Source organism: Entelurus aequoreus, linkage group LG05 (genome assembly GCF_033978785.1).
Source record: "Entelurus aequoreus isolate RoL-2023_Sb linkage group LG05, RoL_Eaeq_v1.1, whole genome shotgun sequence".
Lineage (NCBI taxonomy): Eukaryota > Metazoa > Chordata > Actinopteri > Syngnathiformes > Syngnathidae > Entelurus > Entelurus aequoreus.
The window spans coordinates 26,389,969-26,417,468 of record NC_084735.1 but is presented as its reverse complement, the minus strand read 5'-3'; the positions used below and the strand labels follow the sequence as shown (position 1 = coordinate 26,417,468).

General features: G+C 37.7%; 3 protein-coding genes and 1 non-coding gene across 7 annotated transcripts in view; 1 reads left to right on the top strand and 3 right to left on the bottom strand.

Annotated features, from left to right (window-relative positions):
• Positions 1-7,729, top strand: part of LOC133650378 (small conductance calcium-activated potassium channel protein 1-like) — a 41,394-nt gene extending 33,665 nt beyond the window's left edge. The window contains exons 10-12 of the mRNA XM_062047541.1: positions 6,240-6,367; positions 6,433-6,502; positions 6,588-7,729. Of these exons, the coding sequence (XP_061903525.1) occupies positions 6,240-6,367; positions 6,433-6,502; positions 6,588-6,815 (426 nt within the window). The 3' untranslated portion in view covers positions 6,816-7,729. The remainder of the gene's footprint in view (positions 1-6,239; positions 6,368-6,432; positions 6,503-6,587) is intronic.
• On the bottom strand, positions 7,728-16,531 carry LOC133650381 (small ribosomal subunit protein eS27). The gene is made up of 4 exons (XM_062047544.1): positions 16,474-16,531; positions 15,215-15,323; positions 9,945-10,055; positions 7,728-7,932 (listed from the first exon to the last, which is right to left on the bottom strand). The coding sequence occupies exons 1-4, from the start codon at positions 16,477-16,479 to the stop codon at positions 7,904-7,906; spliced, it is 255 nt and encodes an 84-aa protein (XP_061903528.1). The 5' UTR covers positions 16,480-16,531; the 3' UTR covers positions 7,728-7,903.
• On the bottom strand, positions 8,059-8,188 carry LOC133651258 (small nucleolar RNA SNORA35). Its single transcript, XR_009826397.1, has one exon. It is a non-coding gene; the product is annotated as a small nucleolar RNA SNORA35 (small nucleolar RNA).
• A 420-nt stretch (positions 16,532-16,951) lies between the features above and the next one.
• si:dkey-81h8.1 (uncharacterized protein LOC100034657 homolog) overlaps positions 16,952-27,500 on the bottom strand; it is a 20,537-nt gene continuing 9,988 nt past the window's right edge. For 2 of the 4 annotated variants that reach the window (XM_062047540.1, XM_062047537.1), the window contains 4 exons: positions 24,423-24,470; positions 24,172-24,285; positions 17,635-17,736; positions 16,952-17,546 (listed from right to left, as the gene is read on the bottom strand). In XM_062047540.1, coding sequence (XP_061903524.1) covers positions 17,451-17,546; positions 17,635-17,736; positions 24,172-24,285; positions 24,423-24,470 — 360 coding nt within the window. In that variant the 3' untranslated portion in view covers positions 16,952-17,450. The remainder of the gene's footprint in view (positions 17,547-17,634; positions 17,737-24,171; positions 24,286-24,422; positions 24,471-27,500) is intronic. The other 2 variants (XM_062047538.1, XM_062047539.1) reach the window with 2 other exon arrangements.

Genomic DNA, 27,500 nt, shown 5'->3' with positions numbered 1-27,500 from the left:
CTCTAAATTGTCTATGACTGGTCCTCAAAAATCCTGCGAGGCAGACAGTCCGATGTTATCCAAGTGTCCACAGTTCTTCTCACATCCTCCAATCATTCGTGGCAGCTTTGGGGTACTTTGAAGACTGCCAGCAACTTCCAATTTGTGGACAAACCAGAGCAACGCTTACTCCAATCAGCAGATGTCCTGTTGTCATAATTCCGAATAGGTAGATATCTTCACGTCCTCGACAGAAAAGGGTCGCCAGGCACGCGGCACTCCTTCTTCTCCCAAGAGTCCGTCGCGTATCCAGCAACAACCGCTTCGTCACGACAGCAGGTTCCCCCAAAACCAAGATCTTGTCAATTTCGTTGAGGCCAGTTAAATAGTTCCAATGTTTAGATTTGGAGAGCAGTGCAAAAAGAGGCAACAAGAAAGTTAAGACAAGACAAAGAAGCAAGCAGGGGAGATAAGGGAGAGGGAAGGGGAGCGTCCACCCTCGGTGAGTGCCAGAGAGAAGACATGTGTATATATACATATGTGTATACAGTATATACATATGTATATATGTGTATATATACATATGTATACTAACGTATATATGTGTGTATATATACATATGTATAAACCCCGTTTCCATATGAGTTGGGAAATTGTGTTAGATGTAAATATATACAAAATACAATGATTTGCAAATCCTTTTCAACCCATATTCAATTGAATGCACTACAAAGACAAGATATTTGATGTTCAAATTCATAAACTTTATTTTTTTTTGCAAATAATAATCAACTTAGAATTTCATGGCTGCAACACGTGCCAAAGTAGTTGGGAAAGGGCATGTTCACCACTGTGTTACATGGCCTTTCCTTTTAACAACACTCAGTAAACGTTTGGGAACTGAGTAGACACATTTTTTAAGCTTCTCATGTGGAATTCTTTCCCATTCTTGCTTGATGTACAGCTTAAGTTGTTCAACAGTCCGGGGGTCTCCGTTGTGGCATTTTAGGCTTCATAATGCGCCACACTTTTTCAATGGGAGACAGGTCTGGACTACAGGCAGGCCAGTCTAGTACCCGCACTCTTTTACTATGAAGCCACGTTGATGTAACACGTGGCTTGGCATTGTCTTGCTGAAATAAGCAGGGGCGTCCATGGTAACGTTGCTTGGATGGCAACATATGTTGCTCCAAAACCTGTATGTACCTTTCAGCATTAATGGCGCCTTCACAGATGTGTAAGTTACCCATGTCTTGGGCACTAATACACCCCCATACCATCACAGATGCTGGCTTTTCAACTTTGGGCCTAGAACAATCCGGATGGTTCTTTTCCTCTTTGGTCCGCAGGACAGGACGTCCAAAGTTTCCAAAAACAATTTGAAATGTGGACTCGTCAGACCACAGAACACTTTTCCACTTTGCATCAGTCCATCTTAGATGAGCTCAGGCCCAGCGAAGCCGACAGCGTTTCTGGGTGTTGTTGATAAACGGTTTTTGCCTTGCATAGGAGAGTTTTAACTTGCACTTACAGATGTAGCGACAAACTGTAGTTACTGAGTAGGTTTCTGAAGTGTTCCTGAGCCCATGTGGTGATATCCTTTACACACTGATGTCGCTTGTTGATGCAGTACATTCTGAGGGATCGAAGGTCACGGGCTTAGCTGCTTACGTGCAGTGATTTCTCCAGATTCTCTGAACCCTTTGATGATATTACGGACCGTAGATGGTGAAATCCCTAAATTCCTTGCAATAGCTGGTTGAGAAAGGTTTTTCTTAAACTGTTCAACAATTTGCTCACGCATTTGTTGACAAAGTGGTGCCCCTCGCCCCATCCTTGTTTGTGAATGACTGAGCATTTCATGGAATCTACTTTTATACCCAATCATGGCACCCACCTGTTCCCAATTTGCCTGTTCACCTGAGGGATGTTCCAAATAAGTGTTTGATGAGCATTCCTCAACTTTATCAGTATTTATTGCCACCTTTCCCAACTTCTTTGTCACGTGTTGCTGGCATCAAATTCTAAAGTTAATGATTATTTGCAAAAAAACAAAAAATGTTTATCAGTTTGAACATCAAATATGTTGTCTTTTTAGCATATTCCACTGAATATGGGTTGAAAATGATTTGCAAATCATTGTATTCCGTTTATATTTACATCTAACACAATTTCCCAACTCATATGGAAACGCGGTTTGTATATATATATATATATATATACATATGTATGTATAGATACATACATATGTATGTATAATTATATATATATATATATATATAATGTGTGTATATATGTATAAATATACATGTGGATATATGTATATATAAATATACGTGTGTTTATATGTATATATATAAATATACGTGTGTGTATGTATATATGTGTATATGTATACATGTGTGTATATAAATATATATGTACATGTATGTGTATGTATATATATTTATATGTATAATGTGTGTATATATGTATATATACATGTATATGTACGTATATATACATGTGTATGTATACATAGGGCTGTCAAGGAATTAATCATACATACATATGTATATATACATGTATATGTATGTATATATACATGTACAGTATATGTATGTACATATGTATATATTCATACATAGGGCTGTCAAGGATTTTTTTAATGTATTTTTTTATTATTATTCTTCGGTCAATGGTCAACAAAATAAACAAACAGTTGTACATTCATAGATTGAAAAAGAAAATGTTGCAGACCGAAAGGGTTTAGGCTGAAGTTGAACACTTATTGCACCTAACCCTATAAACAATGTCAAGTACAAGATGAACTTCATAAAAATTATGAAATGTCCTTTGTACAGCATATTATAAATACACATTATACACAACATAAACACAGTTCAATTATATACACAGTAAAGGCATGTGAAGTATTCTTGTACACATGTACCAATTATATACTATATACAAACAATTATACTTCCATTATTATTTATATCTCACATTTAGTTTGTAATTAACATTGATCGTAGTATTAACTACAGTGTTGATTCAAGAGTGATATATTTTTCCAAGACATTGGTCTTAAAGTGTTTTTTAAATGTGTGAATGGAACTGAAACATTTTAAGGAATCATCCAAGCTGTTCCACAGTTGAACCCCTCTGACAGAAACACATCTACTTTTTAAGCTCATTCTTATGTTTGCTTTCTGAAAGACCGCTCTGAGGGCATAGGGATTCTCTCTGGGGTTGAACCTCTCCTGTAGACATCCAGGCAGCATGTGGTTACGAGCTTTGTACGTCACAATAGCAGTGTTGAGGTCAACAACATCGTGCAGTTTTAATGTTTTTAATTTAATAAACACAGCATTGGTATGGTCATGATAATCCGCATAATTTATAATTCGAGTCGCTTTCTTTTGAAGTAAGAATATAGAGTTGATGTTTGATTTGTAATTGTTACCCCAGATTTCAACACAATAATTAAGATAAGGGAGTACGAAAGAATTATATAACATGTTAAGAGCCTTTTGATTTACAGAGAATTAATCATACATACATATGTATACATATACATGGACATGTGTATATATACGGATATGTATGTATATATATATATATATATATATGTGTGTATACGTATACATGTATATACAGTATGTATGTGTTAGTGCATGTGCCTCACAATACGAAGGTCCTGAGCAGTCCTGGGTTCAATCCCGGGCTCGGGATCTTTCTGTGTGGAGTTTGCATGTTCTCCCCGTGACTGCGTGGGTTCCATCCGGGTACTCCGGCTTCCTCCCACCTCCAAAAACATGCACCTGGGGATAGGTTGATTGGCAACACTAAATGAATGTGAGTGTGAATGTTGTCTGTCTATCTGTGTTGGCCCTGCGATGAGTGGCGACTTGTCCAGGGTGTACACCGCCTTCCACCCGAATGCAGCTGAGATAGGCTCCAGCACCCCCCGCGACCCCAAAAAGGGACAAGCGGTAGAAAATGGATCGATGGATGGATGTGTATATATATTTATATATATAGGGCTGTCAAGGGATTAATCACACTATGTATGCATAAGTATGTACTGTTTGTATATACTGTATGTATAACCACACTCTTGAAATCACAGGCTTGTTTACCTGCATAAATAACATTTGCTTAAGAAAATATGTATGTACAGTATATATAAATACAGATGAATATATATATATATATATATGTATATATATGTGTGTATATATGTACGGTATATATACATAATGTATGATTGTATATACATATATATCTGTGTATATACATATATATATATGTATAAATGTGTAAATATAAGCTGTATATATGTATTTGGATATACTGTATATAGATATATCACACAACTTTATACATTTCATTAATCTTTAAAAACTACATCTGCCTAAAATATACATGTTAAATATTAATATATTAATATTAATTATAATTTAAATGTTACACTTTAAAGGTAAGTTCAAATAAGTCCAGTATAGAATACACATAATATACATGTTTTGTACATACAGTATATACATATCCACACATCCATAGAGACAAAATCTCATCCTTTCTGTAGCAAAGGACAAAAAACAATAGCTATGAAAGGTTGCTGTATGCTTTAATAGTGGAAAAGTAGCACCATCTGCTGGCTTTCAAAAGTCGCAGAAATTTTAACCTGAACTTAAAGGCCTACTGAAACCCACTACTACCGACCACACAGTCTGATAGTTTATATATCAATGATGAAATCTTAACATTATAACACATGCCAATACGGCCGGGTTAACTTATAAAGTGACATTTTAAATTTGCCGCTAAACTTCCGGTTCGAAACGCCTCTGAGGATGACGTATGCGTGTGACGTAGACCGGCGAACACGGGTATGCCTTCCACATTGAAGCCAATACGAAAAAGCTCTGTTTTCATTTCATAATTCCACAGTATTCTGGACATCTGTGTTCGTGAATCTGTTTCAATCATGTTCATTGCATTATGAAGAAGGAAGCTGAGCAAGCAAAGAAGAAAGTTGTCGGTGCGAAATGGACGTATTTTTCGAACGTAGTCAGCCACAACAGTACACAGCCGGCGCTTCTTTGTTTACATTCCCGAAAGATGCAGTCAAGATGGAAGAACTCGGATAACAGAGACTCTAACCAGGAGGACTTTTGACTTCGATACACAGACGCCTGTAGAGAACTGGGACAACACAGACTCTTACCAGGATTACTTTGATTTGGATGACAAAGACGCAGACGTGCTACTGTGAGTATGCAGCTTTGGCTTTTTTTTTAAATATATAAGCTTTATGAACCTTGGGTTAGGTGAACGGTCTTTTGGGCTGAGTGATTGTGTGTGTTGATCATGTGTTTGAATTGTATTGGCGTGTTCTATGGAGCTAGGAGCTAGCAGAGGAGCTAGCATAACACGTACCGTACCTACGTGCGCGTCACGTACGTAACTTTTTAAAAATATATAAGCTTTATGAACCTTGGGTTAGGTGAACGGTCTTTTTGGCTGAGTGATTGTGTGTGTTGATCAGGTGTTTGAATTGTATTGGCGTGTTCTATGGAGCTAGGAGCTAGCAGAGGAGCTAGGAGCTAGCATAACAAACACGCAGGTGTTATTATGCAGGATTAATTTGTGGCATATTAAATATAAGCCTGGTTGTGTTGTGGCTAATAGAGTATATATATGTCTTGTGTTTATTTACTGTTGTAGTCATTCCCAGCTGAATATCAGGTCACCCCCGGCTCTCACAGCATCTTCCCTATCTGATTAGCTTCAACTCCCCACTAGTCCTTCACTTGCACTTTACTCATCCACAAATCTTTCATCCTCGCTCAAATTAATGGGGAAATTGTCGCTTTCTCGGTCCGAATCTCTCTCACTTCATGCGGCCATCATCTTAAAACAATAGGGAACTTTGCGTATATGTTCAACTGACTACGTCACGCTACTTCCGGTAGGTGCAAGCCTTTTTTTTATCAGATACCAAAAGTTGCAATCTTTATCGTCGTTGTTCTATACTAAATCATTTCAGCAAAAATATGACAATATCGCGAAATGATCAAGTATGACACATAGAATAGATCTGCTATCCCCGTTTAAATAAAAAAAATTCATTTCAGTAGTTTATGTTAAGATGAATGTAGAGTAAAAAAAGTCTTTAATGGAACTTTTTAGTCACAAGGAATAAATTACTTTTGTGTAGTGTTGCCATTTAAGGGTAATTTAGTAAGAGATGATTGTTGTGTTCTCTCCTCTAGATCAAGATTGCAGCCGCCAACGTGCTGAGAGAGACGTGGCTCATCTACAAACACACCAAGCTCTCCAGGGAAAAAGACCACACAAGGGTCCGCATGCACCAACGAAAGCTGCTGCTCGCCATCCACCAGTAAGACAACCTTTTTTGTACTTGAATCAAGACGTGAACATAAAAGCAGATGTTTGTGGCGTCAGGTTGCGGCGCCTGAAGGTGGAGAAGAGCATCCTGGCAGACCAAAGCAACACACTTATGGACATGTGCAAGGTGAGAGAGGCAAGTGAACGCACCATTGTCCACCCGAGCAGCCCCACAATCCAGCGCACGCTTTGTGACACGTGTCCCGTCTCAGGTGCAGACCCTTTTGTACGACGTGCTGGGTGAAGTGCAGGGCTGCAGATCGGAGCTGGACACACACATCCACGGCCTGGAGAAACACGTGGAGGAGTTAAGGGAGGGTTTCCGCAGCTTAATGCCGCTCCTGTCCAATACTTTGTCCATGCAGAACTCCTCCATCAGACACCTGCTCAGGGAAAGGGAGAAGAACAGCGAGACAGCAGGAGAGAGTAGTGAGAGGTAGATGAGGCACGCCCCCTGGTGGAGAGAGTTAGCACACCTGCTCACGTGACTGCAGTAGATACTTACACAAATTCTGCCTTTCCAAAGAACGAGGTTGATTTTAGACTGATAGTGGAGCTAAAATCACAATCATGACAAATGATCTACTAATCTAAATAATTTTGTTCAAATAGAAAATATGTCCTTACCGTATTTTTCGGACTATAAGTCGCAGTTTTTTTTTCATAGTTTGGCCGGGGGTGCGACTTATACTCAGGAGCGACTTATGAGTGAAATTAACACATTACCGTAAAATATCAAATATTAAGCTCATTCACGTAAGAGACTAGACGTATAAGATTTCATGGGATTTAGTGATTAGGAGTGACAGATTGTTTGGTAAACGTATAGCATGTTCTATATGTTAGTTATTTGAATGACTCTTACCATAATATGTTACGTTAACATACCAGGCACGTTTTCAGTTGGTTATTTATGCGTCATATAACGTACACTTATTCAGCCTGTTGTTCACTATTCTTTATTTTAAATTGCCTTTCAAATGTCTATTCTTGGTGTTGGGTTTTATCAAATAAATGTCCCCAAAAAATGCGACTTATACTCCAGTGCGACTTGTTTTTTTCCTTCTTTATTATGCATTTTCGGCCGGTGCGACTTATACTCCGGAGCGACTTACACTCCGAAAAATGCGGTATATACAAGGACAATGGTTCTATAATGTTCGCATTTGTTTTAGGAATACAATTTCATCAAATTAATATGATACAGCCAGCGATACTATCTGTTTGAATTATCAGCGTTCAAATAGCTTTTTGTATCAATGACAAACTGCACTTTGTATAAGATGTTCTGATGTAACAATAATTAGTATGTTGTCAAAATGATTCATTCTAATAAATAAAGCAAACATGTGTTTAGCCAAAACAACATTTTATTGAGAAAGGTAAGGATGGAGGAGTTACAGCGATATTCCAAGCGTGGACTGTGAAGTCACCTTGCGCCCATTTTCCACATCTTAGGCTGATCTGCCGGTGCCACCGCTGACAACCCATCCATCCTCTCCTCTCTCTCAGCTCCGGAAAGAACATTTTAGTGCTGCTTCCTCCTGAAAGAGCACCCTGCAAGAAAGCACATTGACACAATTTAACAAAAGCGCTTTTCAGTCACCATTTTGCTTCATGCCATCCTACTCAGTCCTTCTCTAACAAGCATAGTTAGCATCATATTAGCATTATGACTGCATTGTTTGTTCTCAGTCTTCGAAAGGGGTGAGCCATTGGTCGAGATCAACCCTTCTGCAAACTGAGGTTTTTCTAGCACTGGAATGAGGTTGGAAAACCACAACAGAGGAAGTCCAGTCACTTGACAGTGCAACATCACAATTAGCATGTTGACATCTACTTGCACCCGGTGCTAACTTTTCATATGCACAAATTGTAACTCAAAAGCAGTACCTCAACTTACAAGTTTGTTGATCTACAAAGTGTCTCAGCTAATTGTTTTGCAAGCAAAAATTTGAGTTAAGAAGGCTTCCAACCACTAGTTGGCAGATCGATTGTCAGAATGAACCACAGATCAGCCCAAAACACCCTAGCATAACACACATTACCTTACAGCTAGAGATCGACGTAACTTTATTCTTGGAAGGAAGAGTTAGGAAAGTGCTAAAAATAAGTGGAGGATATTCACTGAATAAAGAAAAAAATCATAAACATGACTGAGCCACACTGAAGCAGAAGAGCCTAATGCCATCCAAAGAGGTTACATCAACATTTATGTACCTTGAAGGTAGAAAAGCGCTATACAAGTATAACCCATTTATCATTATTATTTATTCATGAAACTATGAAGCAGTGTTTTGAAAGAGGTACAGTAAAGGTAAATTATGTACAATATAGCATTTCCCCTAAATGTGATTGATGGCTCACCGCCACAACAAAAATCATAGCCGCCACACCTTATATTCCAATATTCTCAAATATTTTATATAAAAGTTAAGTTGTTTTAAAAGCATGTTACATGTTGAAATTGTGCTGTTTTGGGGCATTTAAAAACCAATAAAATTGATTTTAATTCATTTCAATGGGAGACGCTGTTTAATGATACGATTTTAAGTTACGAGTTAGGACTGCAACGATTCATCGATTAATTAAATTGGAAAAATATCTGTATTTAAATTTTGCGAAGTGTAACTAATACAAAATGATAACCAGACCGCATAGATGGAACACAACTTTACGATACATAGTTTCTGCATGACAGAGCCCACACAAGAGTCATGTGATTTGTTATTAATGCACAAATGTTACAGGTGCACTTCCCATGTTTATGAGAGAAAAATAATGAAGGTTACATAGTAAGCAGAGAAAATGTTTTATTTTAACCATTTTAGGAATTGCAAGTGTAATTGTATTGTAACATTCCATCATTGCAAATTGTACTTAGGTGGTTCTTCAAGTGCACAATAACAGTTAACATAAGCTATTTTTCTGGGAGTATAATTTTGCTAGCGCAGTCAGACAGGATGTAATGCACAGCAATTTTTTTGAGAAGGTAAAAAGTGTGTTTTTCTGTTGCGCTTGACACTGCCCCGTGTGGGAGAGGAATTTGTAAACAAAAGTACTGGAGGTCCTTCAGCCGTGATCTTACAGGACTTGGTTACAAATCTAACAGTTTCAGTCAGATGTTTCATAGTATGATCAGTATGGTGTTGTCTGTCAAGCTGCAGCTTTTCCAAATTTTCATGGATAAAATATCCACTATTTAAGACCAACATTCTTGCTGGTACGAAAAGCTAGCTCTTCCTACCTTACCAAGTCAATCCCAGCCTCTACCAGGTTTTTGATCATTTCTTCAATGCAATGATTATATACTTGTCAGAACTCTTTCACACTCACTTCCTTCTTTCCAATGGATGTAAAAACAAAGTTATAAGCTATAAGCAAATGCTATTGTGTAAGACAATGTTTTGGGACCAACCCTTTGGGGTTCATTGTGACAATCACTACACCAACTAGCAATGGGGAGGCTCATAACTTAAATCTGTCCTCCCAACTTAAAGCATTGCAAAAACTCTAGAGCCAGATCATGTTAAAATATTTAAAAGTTGAAGTACAAAAGTTTTACTGACCCTCTGTGAGACGGGCTTTGCCTCCGGTGGGCTGACACAGGACTGTCGAGCATCCAACGCACAGCACGACTGTCTGTGCGTGGCTGAACACTGTCGTGATCTTGTAGCAACCTGCAAACCAATCAGCATTCATTTAAAATGTTCACAAACAAGTATCAGTGCTATTACAAAATATTGATTCATATCTTTTTACAAAAAAAAAAAGTATTCTTACTTTTTTTAAACTACTTCAGAGTACTACAAAGAATATTGTTAAAATCATATCTTTTGATTAACAACATTTGACTTAAAATATACAATTCAGAAATGTCAAAAACCTCCAAGATTAATCATGTGCTACACTTCACAATTCTATTTTTCAAGTCTAACTTTTTATTTCTTCAAAAATCTCAGTGCTTAGCTTTATATTTTTAATTTACTTTTGATTGGGGGGTAACTGCACTATTTTTGTTATATCATTCACAATGCCTATTAAAAACAAATTTGTTTTTCTTTTATGCATTTTAACTTCTAAAATACAGCGTGTACACGGTGGCTAACAATGCAGCTAACGCGAGTAATCTATTGCACCCATAAAACCCTCTAAAAAACATCCAAAAGCACCAACAATACTTCATTAGATCTCATGCCCTAAATATTAACCAAGTATTTGCGATCTTGTTATTATAAGCGCTAATGTTGGGGACCTAATTTTAGTGGCGCATTGATCACAAAGAGGTAACTAGCTTATGCAGCTATTGACATACTGAGCTGCTCTAACTCATAGTAGAAAGTTGTGGTCATAAACCGAGAAGTTGGTCAACTTTGACACCCAACATATACCCTGTGATGACAAGAAAGAAACTAAAAGGTGTCTTTGTCGTGGGGGAACTGCAGCCTATCCGCCGAGGAAGACAGCTCACAAAATGTCATCCAGGAAAGATATTTGAAGCCAAACATCAGTTTGTGAGGTATTTACATTATTAAAAGTTAAATTGATAGTTAACTTTTCTGAGAAACAACATTTTCCAGACTGACATAAACATGTCCACTGTGGAGGACACTGCTTGTCCGAAAGAAAGTTGAAAGACACTTAAGTAAACATTGATGTGTTACACTGGATGTTTACTTTGTTAAGTAACTGTTATTCTTATATTTGCTTTGAAACAGTTGATGTTCTTTGCACCTAAAAATAATGTTTGTAGTAATAAGCATGCTTTGAACATTTTACCATCATGTTTGTGTTCAATTACAGTATGTGTTTTTATCCTAAACATTACAGCCACTTAATTTTACACACTAACCTTTTTAAGACTTTTCTGGACATATCACTACATCATCGTACCGGGGCCTCAATACCGTGATATCGCACCGTGAGATTTGATACAGTTACATCCCTACTATTGCATATATACTTTCAGCATGTATATAAAACATTGATTTTTTTTTTTTTTTTTTAAGTGCACTTTATATAGGCGGAACAGAGCAAATCCCCTTACCTCCATTGTTAGCTGACTTTTGCTAGTGTTTATTTACGAGTTAGAATGCATTAAAATTTTTAAATGTGTTCTTGTCTCACATAAGGTTTGTGAATAAGCAAAATTTCAGCACAAATATCACTTCAAAAATATTGACTACATTACATAATTTTTTGCAATGTGTTTATTTGTAATTCACTTTCAAGTACAAATTGACTTAAAAAGTACAGACTTTTTGAACAGTTAAGACTATAAGCTTGTGATTACCCTACAAAAATATAAAAACAATACGCGTTAAATGGTTGTACAAAATTATTTTACTTTTGTTTTAACTAGGGTTGTAATGATTGAATGATATTGATAGATCGATCTATATTCCTAAATTACAAGTATATCGATATGTGCTCGGCAAGTTAGCCTTCCAGACGATAGGCATCATTCATTGGATTAAAATGCAATATATAAATGTTATCGATACTAGACGTTTAGCACTTTTAATGAAAAGGATGTTAAACAATCAGTGTGCGTGTCTGTGGCGTAATCAAAGCAAAACTGGCAGGTCGCTACAGTCGAAAAAGGTCATACTAAATGCACACATCATAAAACAATATAATTGTAAAAGTCACAACAAATAAACAAAACTGAAGCCTGAGACAGTAGGAAAAAACAGTGTAATAATTCAGAGTATTATTGAAAATGTAAAGTACAAAATATTGTATGACTGAAAGATTGGTCACACTTGACTTACATTCGTTACACCTTCAGCCATTTGGTCTGTGTCACCAAAACTTGTCTGCTCATTTCCGTTATGTCTTTATGTTCCGTGTTTATCAAAATGAGTTGTAGCAGGTCAAATCTGAAAAGATTTGGTTGCACTTAATTTCTCAGGTGAACTTACTGCTAATTCAATTTGTTGGTTTATTTTATTATACTATTTTAATTCGAAAAAACAGCAAAAAATAGCAGGCAAATAGACCGTTAAAATGTTGGTCATCCATCCATTTTCTACCGCTTATTCCCTTCGGGCAAGGCACTTTTATTGAATGTCTTGAATGTTGAAAATGAGGGCAAAAAAGGTTTCATTTTATTAATTGCATATGTTGGTCAGTTGGTCGCACTTTATTCAGATAAGATGTGAATGCATTGGCCAATAAGTGTTTGTACTAGTTCATAATTTATTTATACCCAATTCCCTTACAATAAATATCAGGAACATAGGAAACTTCCCTGCAGTTTCCAGTGTCCACTATTTGTCACAGTCACACAGGTTGAAATTGTTTCGCAAATAAATTACTTAACTAATTCCAATTCACTGAGGCCCCGTTTACACTAAGCCGGATAAGATTATCCAGGGTAGATCACACCTAACTTTATCCGTGTCCACACATGCCACCGTTACAATCATTTATTTATTATAATCCAGTAGATGACTTTACTTCTCTGTGAAGTTATTTAAAAGAGCTATATTGTAAAAAGTTTGTGGTGCATTTTATATTTGTTTGCAAGTTTCTTAATTGAAATGCATCTCCTTTGAACAACAGTGTTGTGGTATTTCATTTAACTAGAATCCTGTGTGCTGTGGGGCCCTATTGTAGTGAATCACACCTGAGCAATCATAAATTAATCAAATATTTAATCGACATGAGAAAGTAGACAATGTGATGAACAGTTTGGGACACGAGGGGATGGTTCCATCTTTCAGCTGCGCGCTAATGGCGGAGTTAGCAAAGATGCGGGCATCATGCACACTGCCTGGCCATTTCACAGTCACATCCATAAAGCAATATTTGTAGTCACATACTGCCTGTCACGATCGCATCCACGGGAGGAGGGGACCATGTTTTCCAGTAAATAGAATCATAGCTGACTGTTCGAAACTTCTCTTGCCGTTTGAGAAGTGTTTTATCCGAAATAGCTGCAATCGCCCGTTGCTTTCTCTTAAAAGTATTCTTCATGTGTGATTTCCAAAAGCGCCTGTACATGTACAAGAAGGAGAAACACGGGCATGTATGCATGATCCGCCTCCATCTTTGATATGTCCGTGCCTGTGTGGTGCGGGGTCTTTCTGGCATCACTTCCTCTCCGAAATCACTTTGTAAACGATCAATGAGTCCGTACAAAGCTAAGTGCCGGAGATTGAAAAAATACACGGCTGACTTACCCGTGTAAAAATTTGTCCGAGGAGGGGGACCTTAAACCAGTGTTTTTCAACCACTGTGCCGCGGCACAATAGTGTGCTGTGAGATACAGTCTGTTGTGCTGTGGGAGATTAAAGTACCAATGATTGTCACACACACACTAGATGTGGTGAAATTTGTCCTCTGCATTTGACCCATCCCCGTGGGGAGCAGTGGGCAGGATGATCTAATTCCACCTATTTGGGTTAAAAATATTTTTTGCAAACCAGTAATTAGTCTTAAAATTATGTGTTGTTGTTGTTGTTGAGTGGTCGGTGCTGAGCTCGGCAGCGTAACCGTGTAATACTCTTCCATATCAGTAGGTGGCAGCCGGTAGCTAATTGCTTTGTAGATGTCGGAAACAGCGGGAGGCAGTGTGCAGGTAAAAAAAGGTGTCTAATGCTTAAACCAAAAATAAACAAAAGGTGAGTGCCCCTAAGAAAAAGCATTAAAGCTTAGGGAAGGCTATGCAAAACAAAACTAAAAATGAACTGCCTACAAAGTAAACAAAAACATAATGCTGGACGACAGCAAAGACTTAATTTGAAGCAAAGACAATGTACATCCGAACATGACATGGCAATCGACAATGTCCCCACAAAGGAGGATAAAAACAACTGAAATATTCTTGATTGCTAAAACAAAGTAGATGCAGGAAATATCGCTCAAAGGAAGACATGAAACTGCTACAGGAAACTTGTGCAGGGTGTACACCGCCTTCCGCCCGAATGCAGCTGAGATAGGCTCCAGCACCCCCGCGACCCCAAAAGGGACAAGCGGTAGAAAATGGATGGATGTTTACCTTATCCCAATAAACATCTGTTCAGTATTTTAACATAAAAGTGTTTGATTGTGAGGCATTAAAAGCCACAAAATGCAACGGGTCCATCAGACCCACAAACGCTGGCTGAGTAACAATATGAACCTTACACGGTATAGCTCGGTTGGTAGAGCGGCCGTGCCAGCAACTTGAGGGTTGCAGGTTCGATCCCCGCTTCCGCCATCCTAGTCACTGCCGTTGTGTCCTTGGGCAAGACACTTTACCCACCTGCTCCCAGTGCCACCCACACTGGTTTGAATGTAACTTAGATATTGGGTTTCACTATGTAAAGCGCTTTGAGTCACTTGAGAAAAAGCGCTATATAAATGTAATTCACTTCACTACACGGAAAATGTCTCTATTTTCTGCATCCCACAGGGATTCTTCTTTTGTGTTTCTGCACCTGCGGTTCCCACATTGTTTGTCAACACTGTCTGCTCTCATTTTCTCGCACATTTGACCCTCTGATGTTCTGTGTACCTACACTCTGTCCGCTTACTGTCTAGGCCTGCCATGTGTGTGTGTGTGGGTGGGTGGGTGCATGTGGTACACAGAACATCAATTTCCACACTTCTATTAGCCAGTGGACCCGGACATCTTATATGTAATAGAAATGTGTAGGGGGGGTGTATGGTCATTAAATATGTATTGATATACGTTCTTCACAGAAAATGAGCCAAAGCCAGTGAGTCTCAGTTTGAAAAATTAATTAATTGTATCATTTTTCTTTTAATAAAAAATGAAAACGGGTCCCACAGACCCGAACACCACACATGGGTTAAAAATTTAGTAGTTTGAACCACAAAAAAAACGTACCTGGACATTTGACATCCATAAAGTAAGAGTTAGGACTCTGAACAAGGCGCTTCTTCTTGTGCCTCCTCTTTTCCTCCTCCGGGGTTGGGTGCAACAAGTCTTTTGCGAGCTACAGAAAAAGAAAAGATTAACAGTGAAAATAGTTTAGCGGCTAAAGGGGCATTTTAGTAATGGCGGTTGTTCCGGTGTTGTACCGAAATCTGTTACCCATCGAAATTTGTAACTCCAGGGGGCGATGTTCCCATGGCGTTTGTTTGATGGTTAAACGGCAAGCCCAAAGGGGAGGAGAAGAACGCTTGCGTAATTTTTTATTTTTTTTTTAAGTTTTATTTATACATTTCAACAATCAAATAATTTTTTAAAGTTTTATTTATACATTTCAACAATCAAATAAGTACAAAAGTAGTACAAAACAGTACAAAAAGAATACAAAGCAGCGCCAGGGGGTTATAAATTTAAAGTAACTAAAATAGAATGCAAAAAACATATATATAATATAAACAAAGTGCAAAGCCATAGGCTAACGCTTGCGTAAATGGCGTAAACTATCCTTGATGCTGAAACGTCAGTTGTCAGAATTTCAGCATTAATAAATTACACATATTCTGGAAATCAATGACTTACTTTCATTATAGTATGAGTCCATTGTATCAGCTGTTGATTCTCTCTCACACATACATTTCCCGGATTAATTAATTAATTTATTAATGCTGAAATTCTGACAACTGACGTTTGAGCATTAAGGATAGTTTACGCCATTTACGCAAGCGTTCTTCTTCTCCTCCTCCTTGGGCTTGCCGTTTAACCATCAAACAAACGCCATGGGAACATCGCCCCCTGGAATTACAAATTTCGATGGGTAACAGATTTCGGTACAACACCGGTTCACTCTTTCAGGCTTCCCGAGGGCCTACATTTCCGATTAGATAACAGTCGAAAGCGGTGTTCAGACCACCTAATTACTAATTTAAGAAAGATTGACAAATAGACATTTGTTAAGCAGTAACCATCGACTGGTACTTAGTCTTAACTAAACTGGCTCCATGTTTGCGGCGTGCGCGCCGCCATCTTGAGTCACAATGCTCGCGAGGAGTGACGATAAATGTGTGACTAACTGCGTTTTAAATGTAACATGGACGACCTCGGAGGGCAGCAGTCGAACCGTTAAGGTCTTATCCAAACTTTCAGCCGCGAACGGGCGCTCAAAAAACAGTTTAAGGGTTGAAAATATCATTCGACAACAAGGCGGGGATACTCACTGGCATGTTGGCGAGGAAATAGCCGCTGCCGAAAAGGAGGCATAACCGGAAGCAAGGGGCTGATATCCGCTGTTCCTTTGAGCGACAGGCCGGAAGTGACGACTATGACACGACCACGGCGGCCATTTTGGTGAGGTCAGTTATATTTTAAAGTTGTATCAATCAATCAATGGAAATTATTTGTATTGCGAAAAAGGTGGACGGTTTATTTCATATGGCTTAATTAAGTGGAAGTATTTAAAATGTTTGATTGTACCGTTTGTGCCTACACAATGAAACGTTTACCTGCAATGGCTACTATAGTTTGGCCACAACATTAGGTACACATGCACCATTATGTTCTTATAATCCTATCTAATCTAATACAATATAGCAAAATATGTTTATAGCCTTTGCGACTTAATATTCTGGTTCTGTTTAGCACTTCCTGCTTTGTTAACATTGGACTGGAAATAATTAAACACACAAAACACAGGATTTAATGGTTTTATTTGACACTTTTATGCATTATACAGTGTTTGTCACAGAATGCAGAATACATACAATGCTTCAGTGGCAATTGATCATTTAATATAGTTCTTTTGCTATTATATTTAAAGCTAAACATGCCATTAAGTGGTGGATAATAGACAACGCCATTAAGTTTCTGGACACTGGGTGTTATAGCAACATTAGCAATAACTATTTTCTTTGTATTCATTTAAAATGGCGTTAATGTAAATACACATACTACTAGTGAGAAGAATATATATAATTTATTCACACTGTCTGTCAATACATAATGTAGTTCACGTGTCTAACAACAGATTTATAGTAGGTGAAGGTGTGTTTTTCTTGGTTTCTATTCAAATTGTCACCTGAGTTGACTCGCAATCGGTCATAGAAAGACAAAGAAGGTGAGATGTACCACATTGTTAAAAAAGCACCAGGTGCGGCATTTATATTTACACAACGGCAGGTGCCGGAAGTGTGTGTGTTCATGGGTAAATAGGTTCCACCTGAGGTTCTGTCGGCGGAGTGGCGATGTCATCCACCAGCTCAGAGTCTGGTTCGGTCACAACGACCGCCACCTGCTGACACACAGGATGTAAACACATGGATTATTGTAACAATTCATGACACTGTTGTCTTATATTTGATGTGTTTGTTTGTGTGTGGTACCTGGGATACAGTTGGCTCGGCTGCAACCGGAACAACATGGACAACTGGAGATGGAGATGGTGGGGGGCGAGTCTGGGGATATCGTGGTCGCTCACTTGGAGCCTGTAAAAAAACATTGATTGATATATTATATGGATTGGCTACATTATTTGATTATTGATTGATTGATTGAGACTTTTATTAGTAGGTTGCACAGTGAAGTACATATTCCGTACAATTGACCACTAAATGGTAACACCCGAATAAGTTTTTCAACTTGTTTAAGTCGGGGTCCACTTAAATTGATTCATGATACAGATATATACTATCATATATACTATCATCATAATACAGTCATCACATAAGATAATCACATTGAATTATTTACATTATTTACAATCAGGGGTGTGTGGGGGGGAGAGGATATGGACATCAAGTAGTGGGCATAGAGAGAGAGAGAGAGAGAGAGAGAGAGAGAGAGAGAGAGAGAGAGAGAGAGAGATCAGAAGGCATAAGAAAAAGACTAAGTATCTGCATTTGATTATTAGCAATCCGGGGAGGGTGTTAGTTTAGGGTTGTAGCTGCCTGGAGGTGAACTTTTATTGCGGTTTTGAAGTAGGATAGAGATGCCCTTTCTTTTATACCTGTTGGGGGCGCATTCCACATTGATGTGGCATAGAAAGAGAATGAGTTAAGACCTTTGTTAGTTCGGAATCTGGGTTTAACGTGGTTAGTGGAGCACCCCCTGGTGTTGTGGTTATGGCGGTCATTTACGTTAAGGAAGTAGTTTGACATGTACTTCGGTATCAGGGAGGTGTAGCGGATTTTATAGACTAGGCTCAGTGCAAGTTGTTTAACTCTGTCCTCCACCTTGAGCCAGCCCACTTTAGAGAAGTGGGTAGGAGTGAGGTGGGATCTGGGGTGGAGGTCTAGAAGTAACCTGACTAGCTTGTTCTGAGATACGGTACCGTTCACCTCTACCACCTGCTCCCTCCCCTCCAAGTAAGATTGCATCCAGCTCCATGAGGTTTTGTTAAATCCGATTGCTCTGAGCTTATCCAACAGTATAGCGTGGTTAACGGTGTCAAAGGCCTTCTGAAGGTCCAGCATGACCATGCCGCAGTATTTGCCCGCGTCCACCTCATGTTTGATGTGGTCGGTCAGATAGAGAAGGCATGTGTCAGTGGAGTGGTTAGTTCTGAAGCCGGATTGGAATTTGTACATGAGTTTATTAGTGGCAAGGTAACTATCGACCTGTTCATAAACTATTTTCTCCATTACTTTCGAAACGGAACTGAGAATAGAAACAGGTCGGTAGTTGCCAGGTTCCAATTTGCTTCCTTTTTTAAAGAGGGGAGTTACTCTTGCTATCTTAAAATCTTTTGGTACTTGGCCTTGTGTAATTGATAGGTTTATTATGTGCGTGATGATCGGGGCAATGATGGAGGCAGAGTCCCTGAGGAATCTGGAGGGAATATTATCAAGGCCGGTGGCCTTGTTAGGGTGGAGCGCGCTCAATTTTTTAAACACCTCATCAGCTGTGACCATTTCTAATTTGAAATCATCGTTGGATACTCCTAGCTTTCTGTAGAAGGCTTTAATGTGTTCTACACCAAAGCGACCAGAGTGGTGGGACAGCATGTTGACAAGAGTTGCGGCTATGCTGGTGAAAAAGATGTTAAGTCTGCTAGCTACCTCCATTTTGTCTGTAATGAGGGAGTCACCCTCCTTGATGCTGATATTGGTGAGTCTTGTTTTAAGTTTCTGGCTGCAACCAGGAAGCTGGTTGTTGAGAATTTTACAGAGCTCACGTGGCTTATTTGTGTTTTCCTCTATTTTGTCGTTAATGTAATTTTTTTTTAAGGATTTAGTCAGGTTGGTTGACTTATTTCTTAATTTATTGCATTGCTTTTTGAGAGTTGAAAGGAGTAATTTGAGGTTGATATTATTGGGTTGTTTATCTACTTCTGTTTTACATTTTTGGTATTCAGAGTATTTCCTGTCTCTGTCTTTTATGGCAGCTAATAGGTTCGGATTCATCCATGGTTCCGAGCGGGCTTTGATCCTGACTGTTTTCACGGGAGCCATGTCATTTAGTATCTTTAGGAACGCCGTTTTGAAGCGATCCCAAGCAACATCGACCAGGTTGCTCGCGAGCAAAGGGGACCAGTCCCATTTTAAATTGAAATTGTCATTGGAGTATTTTTTGAGGGATCTGGATTGGGCTGTTATGTGGCCATTGGCTTTAGGTTTAGCTATTTTACGGGTGCAGAAGGTTAGATAGTGGTCGCTAAGACCACAGATCATGACCCCACTATTTTTTATTTTAGGCCGGTCTGAAGTGAGAATGAGATCTATGGTTGATTGGGTGGAATCACACACCCTTGTGGGTAGCGCTATTAGCTGGGAAAGACCGTGCAGATTACAAAACTTGCTGAAGGATCTGAAGACAGGCGCATCTTTGCGTTGAATATCTGTGTTCAGATCCCCAGTTATAATTTTCTCCATGTTGTCTGTCCCTGCCAAGCATTCTTCCAAAGCCCCATAGAAATCACTCTGATTATGGGGTCTATAAACAGTCCCTATTAGTACCGGCTTAGCGTTTTAAATTTGATTATATATGTATTTATACTGTACATATATTTTTATGTATTGATATATTTTAACTGTTTTTATTTTTGTTATTATTTGTTCATGTATTCATCATTTCTTTTCAAAAATCACTTTTAAAATCTAAAAGTGTCACAGTCATGAACAGTAACTTATTAAAAAATCAGTAGCAAACTAGAAAATGCAATTTCCTTTGAAATTGCGTGTGAATGCTTAAAAGCGAAGCTGAAATGTTAACAGTTAGCACAATGGCCAGATAGCATCAAGTAACACAATATATGACTCTTCGGTGTATACTTGCAAAATGAGCAAAAAAGCTAAATGTTGCGAGAAATAACAAGCTATTTAACTATGAGGTGTATATTTGCAAAATTAGCTAAAAAGATAGCATATTAACGTTAACATGTAACAGTTGGCATATAGGATGTAACAAAATACTTGAGTCTGAGGTGTGTACCTGCAAAATGAGCTAAAAAAGGTAGCATATAATATGTTAATATGTTGTGCTTGAAATAACACGATTTTTGACTCTCAGACGTATACCTACAAAATCAGCTAAAAGTAAAGCACGCGAACAGTTATGTGTGAGTATATACCTGCAAAATGAGCTTAAAAGTTAGCATGCGTAAAGTAACCAAATATTTGAATTTGAGGTGTATACCTGCAAAATGAGCTAAAAAAAAAAAGCTAACATGCTAAAATGTTAAGTTAGCATAAGTGAAGTAACAAAATATTGGAAGTGAATACATTGGTTGTTTATTGTTGTTTACTTACTTGCTAACGTTACCATGCTAACAGTTACCATACATCAAGTAAGAAAATATTTTACGGAGTTGGATACCTGCAAAATTAGCACACAAAAAATCCCTGCATACGAACATGTTAATGTTTACATGCATGAAATACCATTATTTGTCTCTGAGGTGTCTACAAAGTTAACCAAAAAGATAGCATGCGGACAGTTATAATGTGTGAAGTAACATTTTACATTCTAAGGCGTATACCTCAAAATGAGCTACAGAAGATAACAGTTAACATGAGTAAAGTGACCAAATATTTGGTATACCTGAAAAATGAGCGAGAAAAAAGCTAGCGTGTCAATGTTTGCATGTTCAAATACTAACAGTTAGCATGTGAAGTAACAAAATATTGCATATGAATGCATTGGCCATTCATTGTTGTTTACTTGCTGGTTCCTTACTTGCTAACATTACCCTGCTAACAGTTAGCATACGTCAAGTAAGAAAATATTTAACGGAGTTGGATACCTGCAAAATTAGCAAAGAATAACTGCATACTAACATGAAATAACATTTGATTTGGAGATGTACACCTATAAAGTATAACTAAAAAGATAGCATGTGAACAGTTATTATGCATGAAGTAAAATTTTTGACTCTAAGACATATACCTCAAAATGAGCTAAAAAATATAACATAGCATAAGATAGTATACCAACAGTAAACGTGCATGAAGTAACAAAATATTTGACTTTGCGGTATATACCTGCAACATGAGTTAAAAACCAAGCATGCTAACATTAACATTTAACAGTTACCATGCGTAAAGTAACAAAATATTTGATGGCAGTGAGATTTGCTAAGAAAGCTAACATGTATGCAAACAGTTAACATATTTGAGTCTGAGGTGTATGTCTGCAAAATTAGTTCAAAAGCGTGCATACTAACATTAACATGCTAACAGTTAGCATGTGTCAAGTAACAAAATATTTGATTTTTAGCAAAAATTTACAAAAAAAAATTAGCATGCTAACTACCAGAGGTGTGGACTCGAGTCACATGACTTGGACTCGAGTCAGACTCGAGTCATGAATTTGATTACTTTAGACTCGACTTGACAAAATGTAAAGAGACTTGCAACTCGACTTAGACTTTAACATCAATGACTTGTGACTTCACTTGGACTTGAGGCTTTTGACTTGACATGACTTGCTACTTTCCCCAAAACCCAAACCTTAAAAAGTTATTTGGGAGCGCTCCGTATCTTTCATTTTATACGTCTGTGTCTATAAGCGTGTGTGCTGCTTGTCAGCTGGTGTGCTGTCAGTACAACAGCCAATCAAATTAAATCTACGTTGTTTTCATCCCACAGCTCTCATCCAATCCAATTGCAGGACAACCACCAAACATGAGTTGTCAAACAATGCGGCAGTGAGAAACAATTATGCCAAAGTTGGTTTCGTTCGGGTATAAAAACTACGACTTGGTCAACAAAAAACGAATTGCCGTATGCAAATCACGCAGTTCGAATATTACAGACGGAGACGCAACAACTTCCAACTTCGTTCGACATTTGAAGTTGCACAAAGAAGGGTAAGTTTTGAATGTAAGATAACGTTTATTGGCTAAGTAACATGACTTTTATTTGCTGTGTAGTTAAATCAGTGAGGCTGTAAACTCACTGCTAACGTTATAACCATAGACATCTTATAAGGGTACGCAGCATTGAGCGCTACTGCCTACTGGCGCAGACGAGACGCGGAGCCGCCATCTTGGAGTGGTGATCCGCTCCACTCAGTGCAATTCATTTGGCAGGAGCAATGAACTGTCAGCAAATTTAATTCATTTTACCTCACTGAATACCACTGATTTTCACGCGCTTTTTTTGTCATACGTGTAGCTATGATAACGGACACATGTTTTGGCGTTTTTATTATTCATAGTTTGCTTAACAGTAATATAATATTCTTATACGCTATAAATGACCAGACGTCCGAGATCAAAACTGGGAATATAATCCCAGAGAAGGGGGAAAAAAACGGTCAGCTATTTTTAAGTTGAAGAAACTATATGATTAGATTATATATACATGCGTATATCCTACATAAACAATGTATGAATACATTAGATATCTATATATTTTAGGGACCTATAGACTGTAACTCTGTTGCTGCAGCAGCAGAGAGTTTATTCTGTCTTGACACTTTGTATTGATATTTTGTATTACATTCTTCCCTTAAATGATAATGTTTACAGTGATTGTTTTATATCTATTTTTTATGTATGTCGCTTTGGATAAAAGCGTCTGCCAAATACTTAAACATATATAAACACCTGAAAGTCTTTATATCAGCTAAAACCACCAATCTGTTTCACTGGATTCAGAATAAAACCAAATGCTGTCTTACCCAACAATGTTAGTATTTGAATATTGTTACTTGAAGACTTATTCCTGGTTACAATTATACTGTTAAGAAAGTATTGTCTTATACTTTGCCTAAAATGAGAATGCATCATAATCAGTGGCGGCTGGTGAATTTTGTTTTAGGTGGGGCTGAAAGTTTGTAAACCAAACCCCTGTAGGGGTGTCATCCTCCCCCAGAAGATTTCTTTGTGATTCTCACATACAAATATTGAAAATCTTTGCTCCTTCTCAACTTTGTGGTAATGTTATTTTCATAAAATACAACCAATAGTATGTTAATGTTTGTTTTTGCAAATGTGTTTATTCTGTAAAGGAATGAGTTAAATGTTTAAAATTGTTAAACTATTAAAATGACTGGTTAATAGTGCTATTATGAATTGCAATGTCAGCACCATTTTTTTTCCTGCAATTTCAAATGCACTTGTTTTAATAAATAAATACAGCGTTTTAAAAGCATACACAATCTGTGTAAAAATATTAGTCTGTGGTTAAAAGGACTTGAAAGGATTCTAAACTCAAAATGCAGGACTTGGGACTTGACTTGAGACTTTCTAGTCTTGACTTTGGACTTGACTCGGGACTTGCCTGTCTTGACTCGGGACTTGACTCGAGACTTGAGGGCAAAGACTTGAGACTTACTTGTGACTTGCAAAGCAATGACTTGGTCCCACCTCTGCTAACTACATTAGTATACTAGCTATTGACTGACATGAACAAATAATGCTTTTCAGCATTCACATATTAATATTCTGTAGGTTCGATAATACTACGTCATAGGCTGACCTGACTTCTACGAGCTGCGAGCACAGTGAGTCCAAAGAGCATGGCGGTGATGCAGATGAGCAGCTCCAGCACCAGGAACACCACCAGCGTTCCTAGGATCCCGTCAATCAAGAGCTGGCCAGAAACAGAGCAAACAAAGCAGGACTGTAGATTAGGAAACGAAAAATCCACGTCAGTACGTTATAAAATGATTGCAGAGTATGTTACAATGCCCGTCTTCTTAAGTGCATTGAGAGCGGTCAGTCACTTACTTCACACTTTTGCTCGATCAGCGCTGTGCATTTCCTGAAACAATGTTGCTGCAAAGACAAAACATCATGGAATCTTTGTTGATAACTATTGCATGATGCATTAACTGTCAGTGATGTGTTAGCATTTTAGCCATTAGGCTTTTGGAATCATACTACAGCACATGATTTACAATATGTTTGAGTGTATCTTATCTTAGCACATTCTGCACTTAAGTTGCTTACTTGATATATGATAGCATACCAACTGTTAGCATGTTAGCAATTTTATTGGGTCTCATTTTGAAATACTACTACAGCACATGATATTCAACCCCTGGCCAAAAATATGAAAATCACCCTTAATTAAAAACCTCAAAAGGCCTTATTTCCAAAATTGTGTACACTACTGAATTGGGGTCTTATGGCGTCAGAAAAGTATAACATACAATGGAATTTGGAGAAAAAAAAGTGTACAAATAAGAATTAGCATGTCACTAAACATGAAGTACACGTTTGTTACTTATGGACAAAGTACATCATATCAAAAGATGATTCTTAGTTTTTATTCTAATTAGGGTCCAATAAGCCCAAATAGCAAAGAGAAATTAAAAAAAGCATGTAAACAAACAGCTTGGGCCTTAAGAGGTTAATTAAAGGATGTTCATTCAGTTGAGTTTTGTGGAAAACAAGCAGATAACAGACATGACACAAAATTGTAGTCATTTCAAAAGACCACTTTCTGGTTTTAAAAAACACTAAACAAAATCAAGAACATAAATTGTGGTAGTCAGTAACAGTTTCATGTTTGGATCAAACATAGTGAAACAATTAGGGAATCACTATTTTTAAGGAAAACATGTAAGGAATCACCCTGTAAATGTTCATTTCCAAAACATCTGTTCATGGTTCTGCAGTTAAAAAGGAGTGTTCACACCTTGGAGAGCTGTTGCACCAGGTGGGTAGACATGAATCATGACTCCATCGCGAGTGGTGTCAATTGAAACAAAGGACAGGATTAAATCCTCACGCAATCTTGCAAAAGATGTTGATTGTTCACGGTCACCTGTGTCTAACATCGGTGCAACATGGGGAGTTTGTAAAAGGCAAGCAAACTGGTAGACCAAGAAAAACATCAAAGCGTCACAACAAGAAAACTTCAAGCAATATGTCTTGAAAACAGAAATAAAGACAAAATGCGTGGAAACTGGTGTGACCAAAATGTAAGAAACTGCCTAAAGGAAATGAGATTTGAATACAGAAAAGCCGAATGAAAGCCGCCATAAACATTTAAAGAGAAAAAAACAGGGTTCCAATGGGCTAAGGAAAGCAATGGTGGACTATGGATGACTGGATGAAAGTCGTATTGTGACTCTGCATTGTGATGATGCTGGAACTTTTGTTTGGTGCCGTTCCAATGAGATTTATGAAGACGACTGCCTGAAGAAAACGTGCAAATGTCCACAGTCATTGATGATGTCAGGCTGCACGTCATTACATCTTCAATAAATGCACATGTTGACATTTTGGACACGTCTACAGTATAATTCCATCAATGGAAAGGATGTTTGGGGATGATGACATCAGTTTTCAAGATGATAATAGAACAAAGAGTGTAAAAACTTTTCCTGAAAGAAAGTTACACAAGGTCAATGCCACGGCCTGCAAATAGTCAGCATCTCAATCCAAAGGAAACTCTGTGGTGGAAATTGAATAACATGGTCCATGACAACACTCCAACCTGCAAAGCTGATCTGACAACAATAATCAGAGAAAGTCCATGCCTCAGAGACTGCAAGCCGTTATTAAAGCCAGAGCTGTTGCAACAAAGTTGGAGTCTTTTGTTGGAGTGTTTTGGTTTGTTTTTCCCTCAGGATTGAGTGATTCCATAATTGTTTTACTCTTCATGATCTAAAAATGAAACGGCTATTAACTTCAATAATCAATTCTTGATTTATTTCAGTGTTTCTAAAAGCCAGAAAGTTGTCATTTTGAAAGGACTATACTTTTGTGTCAGGTCTGTTATTTGCTTTTTTTCTACTAAATGAACAACTTAATGACTAGCCTCTAAGTCTGGTGATTCCATATTTATAGCCAGAGGTTATAAAATATTTGTTGGTGTATTTTATCAATTTCGGCTTACTCGATATATGGTAGCATACCAACTGTGAACATGTTAGCACTTCTATTCGGTCTCATTAGGCTTTTGAACCAGTACTACAGCACATGATGTATAATCTTTTTAGTTGTATTTTAGCACTTTCTGCATTTAAATTGATACTTGATATATGCTAGCATACTAACTATTAGCACGTTAGCACTTCAGCAATTCAGTCTCATTTGCCTTTTGAAATATACTTTCTAGTACTTCAGGGCATGATGTACTGGTGTAATGGGTCTGCTTCAGAATTTTCTGCACTAGAGTTGCTACCCTACTACAGTATATGTTAGCATACTGATTCTTAGCAGAAAAAGTTTAGTTTTATCTTCAGATTTTCAATGTTCAAGTTGCTAGCTTTCTACATGTTAGCATTCAAAGTGTCAGCATTTTATTCAGTCTAATACAGGCTGACCATATTCTGAAATCCCAAAAAGAGGACACATATATGCGTGCCAAGGCGGGGACTATGTCATAAAATGGGGTCCCACAGTAAAATTTTGGGGTCCCACTTTTTTGTAAGCGTTTTGAAAACAAATGATAAACGTATGCATTATCCTGTTATATCTCACATTCTATGTTGTGTTTTGGAAAAAGGTTGTCATAAACGTTACTTAATTCATTAAAATAAATAATAAAAAAAGAAGACACATTTGTATGCATATGTAAATGTATTCAGTTATAAACATTCATTCACTTTCTTCTTTCTTCTTTCCTTCATGGATCTATGTTTTTATTTAATAAGTTGTAGGTGTATTTATTTCAGTAGAAACGTGTTTTGCTTCGGTCATGAAATGATGATAATGGTGTGCCAGGACATACATACATTATATATTTAACGCTTAAATCTCTGGAGTCTACATCAACTTCAGATCTATTCCTCATTTCAAAATGTTTTAGTTTTTTTTAAGTTGTTTTTTTGTTTGTTTGTTTTCCGCCCTTTT

Bases quoted from the DNA above. Each gene is read 5' to 3' on its own strand.
- LOC133650381 (XM_062047544.1), bottom strand. The intron at 10,056-15,214 runs GTACGTTTTTTT...ATTGGTTTGCAG, and splicing joins TATGGATGTCAAATGTCCAG to GTTGCTACAAGATCACGACA. The intron at 7,933-9,944 runs GTCAGTAAAACT...GCTTTCTTGCAG, and splicing joins CAAAGCCCGTCTCACAGAGG to GGTGCTCTTTCAGGAGGAAG.